Raw genomic sequence first — 14,994 nt, 5'->3', positions numbered from 1 at the left:
CTGCCAGCAGTCCACACTGGAGTGCAGGTTCAAGTTCTAGCTGCTCCACTTCTGATCCTGGTTCCTGCTAATGCACCTGGGAAGGCAAGAAGCATGGCCCAAGGGCTTGGGCCCCTGCCACCCACATGGGAGGCTAGGATGGAGTTCCTGGCTCATGGTCTCAGCCTGGCCCAGCCCTGGCTGTTGCAGTCATTTGGGAAGTCAATCAGTGGATGGTAGTTCGTTCTCTCTCTCTCTGTCACTCTGCCTTTCAAATAAATAAATAAGCAAACCTCTTTTAAAAATGTGTGTGTGTGTGTGTGTGTGTATCAGTAGCATGCATCTGGCCTAGCACTCAGGACACCTGCACCCATGTGAGGTTCCATCCCTGGCTCTGGCTCCCAATTCCAGCTTCCTGCTAACGCAGACTCGGAGGCAGCAGTGATGGCTCAAGTGATCCGGCCCCTGCCACTCCTGTGGGAGGCCCGGACTGTGTCCCCAGCTCCCACCTTGGCCTGGGCAAGGCCACTGTGGGCTTTCGGGAGTGATCTCGAGGATGGGAGCATTTTTTTCCCCTCTCTCTCTTTCTCTCCCCTTTCTCGTCTTCAATAAAACAAATTTTAAAAAACAAAAATCAAAAACAAATTTTCTTAATCAAAAAACATTCCTTCCAGAGGCAGCCTAGTATAACACTAAGAAAATGCTGATAGAGTAAAAAGCATTCTCGGGGGAAAAGGGACTGCACATTTATGATCTACTATACAAAAGGCACCTTCCTTCAGGTGTCAGATGCCTCCCACTTCAAGTATCAGGAAACCGAGTCTCTAAGAAGTAAAATAACTTGCCTGAGGGCGCAGCCAGCAAGCGACCAGGTAGAACTCCCGTTTGTCTATTTTATAGTAATTGCATTCTCCACATTACTGCTGCCTAGTTTAACTGCAAACTTTGTTTTTACTCAGCATTTTAAAATAATCACTCTTAAACTTTCACTGGGAGAAAATTCTAGGACTGGAATTCTGACCTTTTATCTAAAAATCTGCTATACTAAAACATAACCTTTTGATAAGCATCTGAAAAATATTTTACCATGAACTCTGAGAAGTCTGGATTTCTAAAAACAATGTGGAGATGTTTACAGGAACAGAAACTATAGTCCCAACTAAAGTTAAACAGTTCTTTTTGGCTCTTTGGCTTAAGTGATTTTCTCACTAAAACACTAGAATCCAATGGAAGAACAGCAAATGGAAAGATGTGAAAAGAATACCACATACGGGCAGACCCTGATGACACGAAATGGTCAATTTCCATGTCAAATGTTGTGAACAGAGGCCAGGCAGCAGTGAACCAATCCAAGGTGAAATATTCAAGTTGAAAACCTGACCCAGCTGTGAAAATGGATTTAAAAAAAATTTTTTTTAACCTACAAAGTCTGACTATGAACAAACATCTACAAATTTGTGTCTTAAAAATTCCTGAATTTGAAAAAGCTCCCCTGGATTACTTTGGCTGCTTCCAAATTCTTGCTACTCCAGGAGCACAATTATTTACCAGTTCAAAGAGTTCGCCGGGGAGCTGGCACCCAGGTACACACATGTCAGCTCTCCACCTGGACACCTGGTACGTGATATGCCATATTAAAGAGCACACAGTGCCTTTCAAGAAGTCATTAAACGGAACCTGTCTACATGTGCCAGACCCACATCCTGAACAATACGTTTTTTTAAAAAAGCACTCACTGATCCAGGTTCTTTAACCAGAAAGGGGGGTATGGGGGGGGGGCAACCTGTCCACAAAATGTCCTCCCTAGCCTTGGTGCCCAAATGCCCAGCCGGAATGACGGGCGTAAATAGTTAAATCAAGGCCCACCAGGCTCCTATCGGTCCCCTATCTCCAGAGTTCTGGCGGCCCGCGGAGCTCTTGCATTTGAAGTCGTGAGCCGCCTCACTCCGGGACCTATGCGGTCCTAAAAGGGTCCGATTCTTAACTTTCTCACCGAAGTCCAGGCGCACATAAGGAATCTCCCAGGAAACCTGCAGGGCAGGTAGCAGGACCCAGTCCTCGAGCGCGAATGCGCACCCAGCCCTGCTGCGCCCCTCTCCCAAAGTCCGGTCAAGGACTGGAAAACAGGACATCCTCTTCCGCGGCCACTGCCGGGCAGAGCCGGCGCCCACCTGTGTGAGGGGAGGGTCCGGCAGGTGGGCGGCCTCCCGGGGGCCCCCGGTCTCCCGAAGACGCCGAGGTGCCGCCCACAGCGCCACGAAGTTGCGCCGGAGCCCACGGCGCTCCTGGAGCCGCTGCCTGTGACAGCCGCGCCGGCCTCGAGGCCGCTGGGGTGGCGGACGCTCGGCGTGGCCGGCTGCGGCCACGACTGCTCCGGGGAAGCGCTCCCGGCCCGCGCCGCCTCCCACGCCCCGGCAGCGGCCAGGCGGGACACACTCGGCCTCGGGCGGCAGCCACGCTCCCGGCTCGAACTCCGACCCCGGCGGCCGCAGCGACCCTCCCCCGGCCACGACCCAGCCCGCCGCGAGCTGTCCCCACGCCGCTCTCCCTCCCGGGTCACTCACCCCAGAGCTGGGCAGCAGCAGCGCCAGGAACAGCAGCAACCGCCGGGCCGGCATGGTGGGGACGCGGCCCTGGCTCCGGGCCCAGCTGGCCGGCTCCGGGGGCGGCGCGGTCGGAGGACGGGCGGGGGCGCCGAGACGACAGCGCGGCAGCGGCGGCGACGGCGCCTCAGCGGACGCACAGCTCACTAGGTGGCGGCGGCACCCCCATTCCCGGCCCTATAAGCGCCCGGCACCGCCGCTTCTTCCGGTCGGGGCGGGGCTAAGAGGCGGGGCGGGGCGGGCCCGATCTAGGGGTGGGACCTATGGCCGGGTGGGGCGGAGCCTAAGGCGGGGCCCTGGGCGAAGCCTCTAGGGGGCGGGGCCTGGGTGCTCCGGGCCTTGGGCTGGCAGCGGCGGCTGAAGAGGTGGACCTGGCTGCGGCATGAGGCGGGTGGGAGCGCTGGACGACTGACTCCAGGGCCTTGTCCGAGAACTGGGGGAGACCGGCAACATGTTCAGGCGGCGCCACTGACTCTGCCCAGGGACCCACCGCGTGACTGGATCCGGGAGAGGCCGGGACCCCCGTCTCCATCTTCCTACCGAGGTGAGATCAGCCACCAGGTTGAGGAAGCGCCCTCCGGAGCGAGGATTTCGGCAATGGAAGGGAGATTCCGGCAGCCGGCGCCGGGCTCGGGGCCCGGGGTCCTCCAGCTGCGCCCGCTATGCCCCGAAGGCCCTCAGGAATTCCCCCTCGGTCGTGTCCAGCAGCCGTCAGTTCCCCTTTGGAGTGAACCGTGACCAAGTCACCCACCGCAAGCTGCGCGGACCGCCTCGTGTGTTTACTGGGACATGTGAAGACGCGGCTTCCAGGAGCTTGGGACCACCTGAACCACCACTCACTCGCTGAGGGGCCTGGCTGTGTTGAAGACTTGCACAAGGTCAAGTTGAAGGTCACAGAGCTGTCAGAATGAAAGAGCCGCGCCGCTGTTCAGTCTCTGGGGGCTGCCCTCCACCAGCCAGAGACGGGGAGGAAGGACATGTTTGTAACAAGAGAGTAAAATTCGCAGCCCAAGGAAAAAAAATGTCTTAAATATCACGCTGGGAGGAAAAAGAAAAAGTGGACACCAACTTCTCTAAAATTTCTTGGCAATTCTTGGTCTGGGCAAAACGACTAAGCAATGCTGGAGAAAGCAGCAAAGAAGTGTGGGAAGCCAGCAAATGCCAGCCACGGGCTCTCTGGGTCAATCCGATCCAAGTACAGCAGCCAGAGATGCTCCTGGGGAACCCGAACCTCGTGGATAGAATTCCCCATCCCTCACCCCCTCATCCAGGCCCCTGTTAAGGGACAAATTCCTACTGGTGCCACTGAAGAGCAGGACGAATCTGGGCAGTAGATACACCTGCAAAGAGGTCTGGGTTGGCAGAGGTGTGGGAACACAGGCCCCAGCACTCCTGAGGGCGGCGGCTGGATGCCCAGGCAGGAGCCTCCCGCCCCGAAACTGGGAGGAGTTCTTTACAGGTTACCTGTCCCTCTTGCAAGCTGACAGCAGGATCTGTGAGCCCACGTGCCTCAGTGAAAGGAGAAGCTGACACACAAACACTACTCTCACATCCCCTCTCCAGTGGTTTTCCTCGGAGATGGGGGGGGGGGGTGATGGCTGGCCTGCTGGAACCTGGGTGGCCCTTTTACAATGCAAAATGTCACCCTGACCCTGTAAGTGCAGCAGAGAGAACACAAAGCGGAACGCTGACCTCGATGTGACTCATGAATCAGTTTCAAAGATCTGGAAAGAAAAATAAATATCTGTTCCAAGGAGCCTGGACCAGGTAGATAGAGAAGGGGTCTTGGAGCCCCTTCCCCCACAGGTACCTTTGCTCCTGTAAGAGTCATCTGCCGGCATGCAAGTTGGGGAGGAGCGCATCTGGGCCCACGGAGTCCCCCTTCCCCCAGGGGGTCACTCTAATAAGCAGCTGTCTCCCTACAGCAGCCGAGCAGCTCGCAGAGGGGTAGGTGTGGTACAGCAGGCTCAGCTGCTGTTTGGGACATCCGCATCCCATATGAGTGCCTGGTTCAAGTCGGGCCACTCCGCTTCCCACCAGCTTCCTGCTAATCCAAGGCAGCCGGTGTTGGCCCAAGTACTTGGGTTCTGGCCACGGACATGGGAGAGCTGGATGGAGTTCCAGGCTCCTGGCTTTGGCCTGGCCCAGCCCTGGCTATTGCAGGTGTTTGAGGAGTGAACTAGAGATTGGAAGATCTCTCTGTCACTCTTGCCTAATAGGTAAGTAGATAAACAAATCTTCAAAAAAGAAAAAACTTTATGGAAATACATATTCTGAAAATACTGCATGGATTTCAAGAATGTTTTTGCACCAAAATAATCTTGTCTTTTAATCCCATTTTTGTTGAAGTTCTCTTACACTTATCTTGACCTCAGATCGAATCTCCAGGCCTCCACGGCACTGTTCTATGTTCTTGGAATCTCTTAGGTAGCTGTTAGGCAGTGCTTAGACTTCACGAGTCCTCATGTCACTCGTGTTTCTCCATTTAACTGGCAACTCAGACTGAGGAGCACCGGTTTTACTGATGGCGCAGCTGAGTACCGCTTCTTATGATACAGCAAAACCTGGCTAAAAAAATACAAACAGAAACGGAGATATTTTGTAGGGAGCCTTTGAAGTGGCTTGCTCATATAAAAAGACCTGAAAATATGCAGTAAATGACCTTTCTGTCTATCACACTAAATAATACCCGCTAAAAAGACCAAGGTTGTGGTCTTAGAGAGAAGATAGGCCCTCTTGCCACCAAGTTCGAAGACGTGTATGCATCAGTCAACAAAGGTGGCAGCAGGGCCTGAGTTTGTCCGAGGAGCTGGGCAAAAGTGAGATAACAACATCGTATGTTCTTTTTTCTTCGATCTGTGGTTCCCAATTTGGAGAGCTCTGAAAAACAGATTTCCAACACCTTCCAGTGCACCCTTCCCCTGCTGATTCAGAGTATCCAGGGACAGAGCCCAGAGACCTGTGTGTTTTACAGTTCCTTAGGTGAGGAGGCAGCCAAGTTTCCCGGGCCCCCAGCTCACTCCTGAGTTCCTGTGTTAATCCCTGGGGCCATTAATCCCGTTTGTTTATTTTAGCAAATGTCGCCCTCTCGTGGAAAAAATTGACCCAGCCTTCAAAACTGCACTTAAAAATGAGTGTGAGGTTGATTTGCAGGTAGTTATTGAGGGAGAGGGTTGCTATTTTTGAAGAAGGAGACTTAAAAGAAAAAGCTCATAAATCCAGAAAAGGAGGTCTTGTTTGACAGCTTAAAGACTGTCTCAAGGGAACGTTGTCCTTAGAATAAATCCTCCTCCCTGCTGTGGCCAGTTGCAAGCAAACTTAAAGCACGTGTCGGGTAGTTATGGGACAAATGAAATGATGGAGCAAGAGCCTCTGGCACCAGGCTAAATTTGCTTCTCCTTCCTGTCCTAATGTTTCAGGGAAATGTGAAAGGCTATTACTGCGCGCACGTTGGCTCGTGGGTAAATAGAACTTTGGCCCTTCCTGTTCCAGGATGACTGGATTTGAAAAAGATTGTGACACTCGTTCTAAGAACTTCTCTTTATCACAGAATCCCCCCCCCCACTCTTGGGCATTCTTTCTTATATTGTAAAAGGGATTATTTTTATTATATTATCAAGGTGAATAATTTGGGGCTGCTTTCCATTGTTTGGAAATGTGCAAATACATACTTGATAGGATCATCTCATATTATCTGCACAACATTCTCTGAAGCAGGTGTTCTTGGCTCCTTTTTACAGATGATACACACTAAACTTCAGAAAGGTGAACAGTCCGATGGGTAACACAGCTGGTAGGAGGTGCACCCTGATGAGAACCCAGCTAGCTATTTAATTTCAAAGCCTAGCTAACTCCAGACCTACACCATGTGCCACCATTAGCTGGGTGTGTTTTTTTTTTTCTTTTAAGGCATATTTATTTGAAAGAGTTACGGAGAGAGAGAAGGAGAGGGAGAAAGAGAGAGAAATCTTCCACCTACTAGTTTACTTCCCAAATGGTGAAATCAGGAGTCTGGAACTCCATCCCAGTGTGCCACACCTGACAAGGGACCCAAGCATTTGGGGCATCTTCTGCTTTCCCAGGTGCGTTAGCAGGGAGCTGGATTGGAAGAGAAGCAGCCACAGCTGGGACTCAAACTGGCACTTACATAGGGTACCAGCATCACAGGCTGTGGCTAAACCCGCTGTGCCACAACAGCGGTCCCAGTAGCTGGTTCTTACTCTTGTCCCTGTCCACAGTACTATTACAGGACCTGGAAATGTAGTTAGGCAATAGCCCAGACTGGCATGTCCCTGGAATGCTAATACCAACCACAAATTGGTACAAACACAGGGCAATGAGGGGGAGGGCACTGCCTCAAATAGCAGGTGAAGTCTCCTGATCTCACTTTGGGGTTGCACAGAAGAACGTCCGGAATGCAGCAGCCCTCCTGTGGCCAGGAACAGTGCATTCTGCCCCGTGCGGTAGCTCAGACTAATCCTGACTGGTTGTTAGTTCATTTGCCTCTGAGCTGCTGAATTTCACAAACATTTGCGCCAAGTCTCTATGCCACCATGGCAAATTGTCCAAAATGTCACCAGTTTATATTAACATCCTCGGGGCCAGCCCAGGCCAATGTGGAAGTGGCAGTCCTCTCAAAGAGCCCCACTTCCTCCCTGGCCAGCCCTTCCTAATCCCCCGGGGTCTGGCTTATTTCCACAGAACTCTCTGGAAAGTTCTCTGAGGCAGCTCATAAATATTTTTCCTCTTGTAAAATGCCAGGGGCTGAGCTTCCTCCTTTTTTCTCTTGGCCTGTCTTCAGTTCAGGTGTGTCAATAGTTCTCAACCTTTTCCTCCTTGGACATCACCATTTTCTGTTTTTTGTTTGTTTTCATCCTTCCAGAATGAAGTGTGTTTCTTAAGGCTTCATGGGGAGACCTTACCTATTCTCGCTCCTTTCTCCCTAGGCAAACTCCAACTCCATATTTTATATACCATGCCTTAGAGCCAAAAAGGACTTTTGCCATAATTTAATGGGCTAATGATTCAGTCTTTGACCCCTCCATGATTGGTTACCTGCCATTCATTCTTTCAACAAACAGCATTGAGGGTTTCTAAGCACAAAGAGTTGGTGCCATCAGGGAATAGCAAAGAGTTCACAAGTTGGTAAGAGGGACAAGCGAGGAGATAACAAGGACACAGGCCGGCTGTGGTAGGTGCGAGAAGGTGGTAACAGACTGGAGAAACAGAACTGTGGTCAAGAAAGAGACCAGCCGGTGGACTGAAGGAGGCGCGGGGGAAGAGCGGAAGTGTCGTCTGGGCTGTGCCTTTTGGCAGATTTGACCAGAAGCGGACATTCTAGGGTGACAGGGAGGATCTGAACAAGGGCCCGGGGAAAGGAAAGCACTGGGTGGTCTTCCAGAAGCTGGTGCTTGGCTGCTCCATGGAGGAGATGGGGCCGGGGCGGCAGGCAGGATGGGAGCGAGCGAGAGGCACCCTGAGGCCAGGCTGGACTCCGTTGGGCAGCAGAGCAAGACATGACTAACGTGCTTTGGAGGAAAGATAGGGGAAAGCCAGGCATTGAGGCTGCGACGAGACTGTGGGCAAGGATTATTTTGGTCTTAGTCTGTAACGAGAAAAGTCATGAAAGGACAAAACCCACAGAAGAGACCTTGCAAGGCAGAACAGGAAGCATCTGACTGTACAGTGATTCCAACAAGACCAGAAAGGAGGAATTCAGCAGCATCTACCAAACGTTTGCTTAACTCCTACCATGTTGAAGGTGGGACCACAGATGTGGCCAGGGAACAGAAATCGCGGCCATCCCAGCCAGAAGACGGTGAGGTAGTCTGGAAGGTGTAGCCAGACTGGTCCAGTCATCTCAGCCTCTCATGACAGCTGGTTTTCAGAGATGGTACCAAACAATTCCTCTCCTAGATACACAGGCTGCTCTTCCCATCAAAAGGTAAAACTTATTTATCTTCCCTTTGAATCTTGACTGGCTCTGTGACTGGCTTTGACCTGAAGTGGCATTTCTGGGACTTCTCTACCCAGATCTGAAGACATCTGACAGCTCACCATCTCTTAGAACACTCACTCTTAGGATGCTCTCTCTTGGAAGAAGCCCAAGCCACACACTGGCTACATGGAGAAGGGACTGCCCAGGTCAACAGCCCCCGGCTGAGTGCCCAGCTGGCAGCCATCGAGACGACCCATCTTGTTGTGCTCCAGCCCAAGCAAGTCCCAGATGACCTTGACTGATACCACATAGGCAAGAAGAACTTCCTAACCACGCCCACTTAAAACTCACAGGGCCATGAGAGAGAACAAATTAACTGTTGTTTTAAATCATTGAGTCATGGGGTAATTTGCTGTTCAGGAATACCTAATCAAAACAGCTACCCATGAGCCAACTTTATCTAATCATGGGTAGGCTTGAACCTAATCTGATTCCAACAAGACTCATTTCCTTTCTGATGGCAAAACCAAGAGGTATGAGGCTCCATTCTATAAAGAAAATCAAGTCAAAAGATTTGACTTTCTGCAGTCAGAAAGCCCCGTAGAAGCTTGAGTTCCAATTCCAGCTGACCTGAGATTAGCCCACCCAGCCCTTCCCCAGTCAACCAGACCACATTTACCCGAGCTACTTTGAGTTGGGTTTCTAGCACTTAACAACCCATAAGCCTTGATGATGATGCTGATTCAGGATTTCTTTTGGTTTTATTTATTGTGTATTTTCATCGTATTTGAAAGGGATGGGAAGAGAGAGAGAGAGCAACAGAGAGGTTTTCCATCTACTGGTTCACTCCCCAAATGCCTGCCACAGTGGGGACCAAGCCAAGCCAAAGCCAGGAGCGGGGTCTCCACACAGGTGGCAGAGACCCAAGCACTTGAGCCATTGCCTGCTGCTCCCTAGGGTGTGCATTAGCAGGCACTGGGGTCAGCACCAAGCTGGGACTTGAATCCAGGCACTCTGATAAGGGATGCATGAGTTCTGGGTGACATTTTAGCCACTGGACCAAACGCCCAGGATTTCTGAGGAAACTGAACTGAAAAGACCACCTATGCCTGCACCTGATGTTGACACCTGGTCCGTGGCCAACTCTCAGTAAGGGAGCGTTCTCTTTCTCCTTTGACCTGCCCTGCCCACACCCATACCTGCAGAAGGCCCTGTGGTAGAAAGGGGGATGAAAGAGATAGACAAAGTGCATAGGAAGTAGGCTTTTTGTGGGTTTCGCCCCCAATGACCCTGTGAATGCCCGAGAACAGGGACTATTTATTCAGTGCCCAGAACAGGATCAAGCCCAGAAGAGGGACTTTTAAAATACTTGCTGAGAGAGGCCGGCGCCGTGGCTCACTAGGCTAATCCTTCGCCTGTGGTGCCGGCACACCGGGTTCTAGTCCCGGTCGGGGAGCTGGATTCTGTCCCGGTTGCCCCTCTTCCAGGCCAGCTCTCTGCTGTGGCCAGGGAGTGCAGTGGAGGATGGCCCAGATGCTTGGGCCCTGCATCCCACGGGAGACCAGGAGAAGCACCTGGCTCCTGGCTTTGGATCAGCACAGTGCGCCAGCTGCAGCGGCCATTGGGGGGTGAACCAACGGCAAAAGAAGACCTTTTTCTCTGTCTCTCTCACTGTCCACTCTGCCTGTCAAAAAAAAAATTTTGCTGAGAGAACAAGAGGAAAGAAGCTATATCCTCATCTGGAGCAGCAGGGAAGAGAGGCAGAGACAGGTAGAGGCAAAAAGGGAAGCAGAAGAAATCATACAGGATGTTTTTAGTCCCTTCCACTCTTGGCCCTTCAAGCTCCCCGCCCCACCCCCCCATATATGCCCGCACCAGCCTGTAGAAGGAAATCACGGGGCTGGCAGCAGTGATTCCAAAGTTCTCTGTCTTCTCTCGTCTTTCGTCATCCTGACATGCTTGCCCTAGAAATCCCACTCCATGCTTTTTTTAAAAAAGGCAGAGTGGGGCCGGTGCCGCGGCTCACTAGGCTGATCCTCCGCCTAGCGGCGCCGGCACACCGGGTTCTAGTCCCGGTCGGGGCGCCGGATTCTGTCCCGGTTGCCCCTCTTTCAGGCCAGCCCTCTGCTGTGGCCAGGGAGTGCAGTGGAGGATGGCCCAGGTGCTTGGGCCCTGCACCCCATGGGAGACCAGGAGAAGCACCTGGCTCCTGGCTCCTGCCATCGGATCAGCGCGGTGTGCCGGCCGCAGCGTGCCGGCCGCGGCGGCCATTGGAGGGTGAACCAACGGCAAAAGGAAGACCTTTCTCTCTGTTTCTCTCTCTCACTGTCCACTCTGCCTGTCAAAAAATAAATAAATAAATAAATAAATAAATAAAAAGAAAAAAGGCAGAGTGGTGGTAAATGATACATAGATGACAGACAAGATAGGTAGATAGAGAGTGCACCCATTCACTGGTTCACTCCCCAGATGCCCCCCTCACTGGCCACAGTAGAGAGCTGGCCTGGAAGAGGGGCAACCGGGACAGAATCCGGCGCCCTGCCCGGGACTAGAACCAGGTGTGCTGGCGCCGCAGGTGGAGGATTAGCCTATTGAGCCACGGTGCCGGCCGGGCACTTTGACTTTAATAGGAGAAATATTACTGGAGATAAAGAAGTCAATTTCACACTGAGAAAATAGTCCATTCATGAACAAAACATAATCCTTGTATGCCTTGCACGAAAGGCAAAAAGTGATGCAAAAAAGGTTAAAAAATGGGATGGGCAATGTTGTATTAGACAAAAAAAGAGACGGAAGAATCAGGGATAATGTACTACAAACCAGAACCCACACAGAAGACAAAAATATCTCAACGTCATTCTAAATTATACATGTATATAATCCACCAGCATAAAATTTTCCGAGCTAAACAGCACAGCCTCAAAATATACAAAGGGAATAACATTGGAAATAATGAAGAAAAGCACCTGAAGCGTAATCTTAAAAAATGTGTTTTACAATCTCACACAGCAAAACGTGAGTGAACAGTTCTGTGAGTGTTGACAAACGCAGGCATGTAAACACCAGCACAGTCAAGTACAAAACAGCAGCCCCCTCAAAAATGCCTTCCTGTTGCCCCTGTGTGGTCAGACGCTCCCTACCCTAGAAACCCTTTGGCCTATCCTCCAGCCCCATGGTTTTGTCTTTCTCAGAATGCGGTATGAAGGAATTATATAGTGTTTGAGTCTGGCCCCTTTTTATACAGCATAATCCTCTGAGAGTCTTCCTAGTATTTCGTACGTCAATCATTCCATTTCATTGCCAAGTAGTGTCCCCCGGTAAGGATGGATCACAGTTCACTTATCCATTCACCCACTGAGATGCCTTTGCGTGCTTCCTGTTTGGGGGGATGAAACACAATGTTGCTATAAGCATTCACACACGGGATGCTATGTGAACCTAAGTTTTCATTTTTCTTGTGACCCAGGGACTGCTGGGTCATATGGTGAGTTTAACTCAAAATGGCTCCCCAACTATCACTCCCAAACAGGGCAATGACGCAGAACTCCCGTCGCTCTGATTCCTCGCAGGAATCTGGTATCTGAGGCATAATATTTTTAAATTTAGTTTTTAGGGTTTTTATTTAAGATTTATTTATTTATTTGAAAGGTGGAATTAGAGAGAGAGAGAGAGAGAGAGAGATCTTCCATTCACTGGTTCACTCCCCGAAATGGCCACAACAGCCAGGGCTGGGCCAGGCCAAAGCTAAGAGCCAGAAGCTTCACCCGGTCTCCCACATGAGTGCAGAGGTCCAAGCCATCGTTCACTGCTTTCCCAGGTGCATTAGCAGGGAGCTGGATTGGAAGTGGAGCAGCAAGGACTCAAACCAGCACCCATATGGGATACCAGGGCTGCAGGTTGCAGCTTTACTTTGCCCCAGAGTATAATCCTTTTTAAAAAGATTTATTTATTTATTTGAAAAGCAGAGTGACAGAGAGAGGGAATAACAGAGAGATCTTCCACCCTCTGGTTCATTCCCTAAATGGCCACAACCACCAGTTCTGGGCCAGGCCAAAGCCAAGAGCCAGGAACCCCAAACTGGTCTCCAACCCAGGTGGCAGGGGTACTTCTGCTGCCTTCCCAGGTGCATCAGCAGGAAGCCGGATTCAGAGCAGAGGAGCCAGGACTCAGCCCAGCACTCTGACGTGGGATGCTGGTGTTGCAGGCTGTGGCTTAACTCGCCGTGCCACAGCGCCCTTTCCTGCAGCATAATGCTAACCCGTGCCTATCCATCAAGGAGAGCACACACACTTCTAACCACATATATAATACACAAAATAAAGATGTCGACAATGTCATTACAACAAATTAAGGTTAACAAATATTTCATATTACATTTTTACACGATAGTGACAACATCTTCAAGAATCTGTGGAATACACATAAAAACTGATCATATTTTAGGTCACAAAGAAAGCCTGCATACACTTCCCAATGTAGAGACGCCACCATGACGCAATACCTGTGAGCAGAAGAGCAGTGTACGCAGAAAAAGAGCATCTAGAGGGTGCTGGGCCCCGGTCAAAACAGTTACTGCTTTGGATCAAAGAAGAATTTTAAAATTAAATTAATTTTCATTTTATTTGAAAGGCAGGCAGGAGAGAGAGCGAGTGCTCCAGGCAGAAGCCAGGGACTCCATGTGCTTAACCCATCAGCTCCTGCCTCCCAGGGTGCGCATCAGCAGGAAGCTGGATTTGAAGCAGGGCAGCACTGGAGCCCAGGCCGTCTGATATGGGATGGGGCCCTCCTAAGCGGTGTGCTAACGGTAGTGCCTGCCCCAAATGGAAAAGAACTTCTAAGGAAAATGCAGGAAGGCGGTAGGCAGGCAGAGTTCCCTCTCCAGGTCAAGCCAGGTCTTGGAGGGCCGGTCCGCGTCCTTACTCATCTCCCTGGACATCCAGGGACCAGCACAGGGCCTGGGCTCCCAAAACGCACGCAGTCAACTCTGCGAAGCACTTCGCGCTTTCCCAGGCACGGCCTCTCTGCTTTGGGCTTCTCATAGTTGCATTTTAGCATTCAGTGAAGTATTGCCATCACAGTTTGCCCCATCACCCCAGTCCTATCAAACATACGTTTGGTTACCACTCACAATGTGCTGGCTGGCTGACATTAATTCACCTAGTCCTTGCAACTGTGGGGGGATATTCCTAAATTTTCAGAAAATGAGGCTCAAGAAAGTTAAGCGACTGAGGTTATAAAGCTCTTTCTATTACGTTACTTGACTCCTGAAGGTTTTGTTCATCTGTGTAACCTCAGTTCGTAGCCTCGCTCATGGCACAGAATACCTCCTGCTAGCCATGAATTGCTTGTCTCCTGTGGTCTGTAAATTTCCCTTAGTGTACTGTAGAGAGCTGCTAACACCGAAGGATTCAGACTCACTCAACGTGTCTACCTGCGTTGCTCTAGGCTCCCATCTCTATGGTTAGCATGTGGGCACTCTATACTCAGGAGGACCCAGAGAGTACGACCAATCATCAGGCCGCCATGCAGTCACATGGTCGGAAGTTTCATTCGTTATTGGCTAAAAAACGGGAGGGCCCGCCCAATCACTTCCGGTCTGCTCCTTTAAGTAAAAGTGCTTGCGGGTTACTGTCCTTTCAGAGACTGCGACGGTAGGAAGGTGAGGTTCCGGTGGCTGAAGGGCAGCTCCGGCCTGGGGCGCTGGGCCTGGAGCAGGGTGGAGGGCGAGCGGGCGGTCGGCGGTGATGACATCCAAATTAAAGCACGTGTTAGACTGCTGATGCGGGTGATGCGAACTGGAGTCTGAGCAGCCGCGGCAGAGGCGGGGAGGCTTGCGGGCGGTGGGAGCCCTCCCTGAACCCCCATTGTGGTTCTTGCAGGTCCCGGCTGCCGGATTTGAATCCGCCCCAGCGCAGGAAGAAGTCGGACTTGAATCAGCCCCAGCGCAGGTTCAAGTTCCCCCGCCCACCCCTCCGAGCTTCTCAATAAAGGACTTTGTTCTCATCGCTGGTGTCCGTGTGTCCGCCGCCACGCGCTGCCTTTGAGCCCCCGTCGCGCCTGCGCGTGGCGCCGGGGGTCAGGCTGCAGCGCCAGAGCACGAGCTCGCCCATAACTGGGGCCGCCTGTACCTCGCAGGCCGCCCTTTTAACCGCGAGCGACAGGGCGGCCGGGGCTGGCGCCCGGCTTCCGCGCGAGGGGACCTGCGCCATCCCGGGGGCCGCGCGGGGAGGGCCCTGGGAGGGGACGGAAGCCAGCCACGCCCTGGGGAAGCTAAGGGCTGGATCTCTGAAAGATCAGGGGCCGGCGCTGTGGGCTAAGTCTGCGCCTGCATGAGCCGCCGGTTCGAGTCCCGGCTGCCGCTCTCACCCTCCAGCTCTGCCTGGGAAAGCACAAGATGGTCCTGTTGAGCCCCTGCACCCACATGGGAGAGCTGGGAGAAGCTCCCGGCGCTGTGGCCATTTGGGGAGTGGACCA

General features: G+C 51.9%; 1 protein-coding gene, 1 long non-coding RNA gene and 2 other non-coding genes across 4 annotated transcripts in view; 3 read left to right on the top strand and 1 right to left on the bottom strand.

The window, feature by feature from the left end:
* The window catches only part of ERN1 (endoplasmic reticulum to nucleus signaling 1), a 95,050-nt gene extending 92,301 nt beyond the window's left edge, over positions 1–2,749 (bottom strand). Inside the window, exon 1 of the mRNA XM_008271709.5 lies at positions 2,544–2,749. Coding sequence (XP_008269931.3) covers positions 2,544–2,597 — 54 coding nt within the window. The 5' untranslated portion in view covers positions 2,598–2,749. The remainder of the gene's footprint in view (positions 1–2,543) is intronic.
* An 11,349-nt stretch (positions 2,750–14,098) lies between these two features.
* LOC103351596 (uncharacterized) lies at positions 14,099–14,523 on the top strand. The gene is made up of 2 exons (XR_519350.5): positions 14,099–14,179; positions 14,400–14,523. It is a non-coding gene; the product is annotated as an uncharacterized LOC103351596 (long non-coding RNA).
* On the top strand, positions 14,259–14,328 carry LOC127484527 (small nucleolar RNA SNORD104). The gene has a single exon (XR_007911588.1). It is a non-coding gene; the product is annotated as a small nucleolar RNA SNORD104 (small nucleolar RNA).
* A 28-nt stretch (positions 14,524–14,551) lies between the features above and the next one.
* Positions 14,552–14,683, top strand: LOC127484544 (small nucleolar RNA SNORA76). Its single transcript, XR_007911606.1, has one exon. It is a non-coding gene; the product is annotated as a small nucleolar RNA SNORA76 (small nucleolar RNA).
* The last annotated feature ends 311 nt before the right edge of the window (positions 14,684–14,994 follow it).

This window comes from Oryctolagus cuniculus, chromosome 17 (genome assembly GCF_051225735.1).
Source record: "Oryctolagus cuniculus isolate XC-2025 breed Fujian yellow rabbit chromosome 17, ASM5122573v1, whole genome shotgun sequence".
Lineage (NCBI taxonomy): Eukaryota > Metazoa > Chordata > Mammalia > Lagomorpha > Leporidae > Oryctolagus > Oryctolagus cuniculus.
The sequence above is the reverse complement of the archived record's forward strand: the minus strand, read 5'-3'. Positions and strand labels throughout refer to the sequence as shown.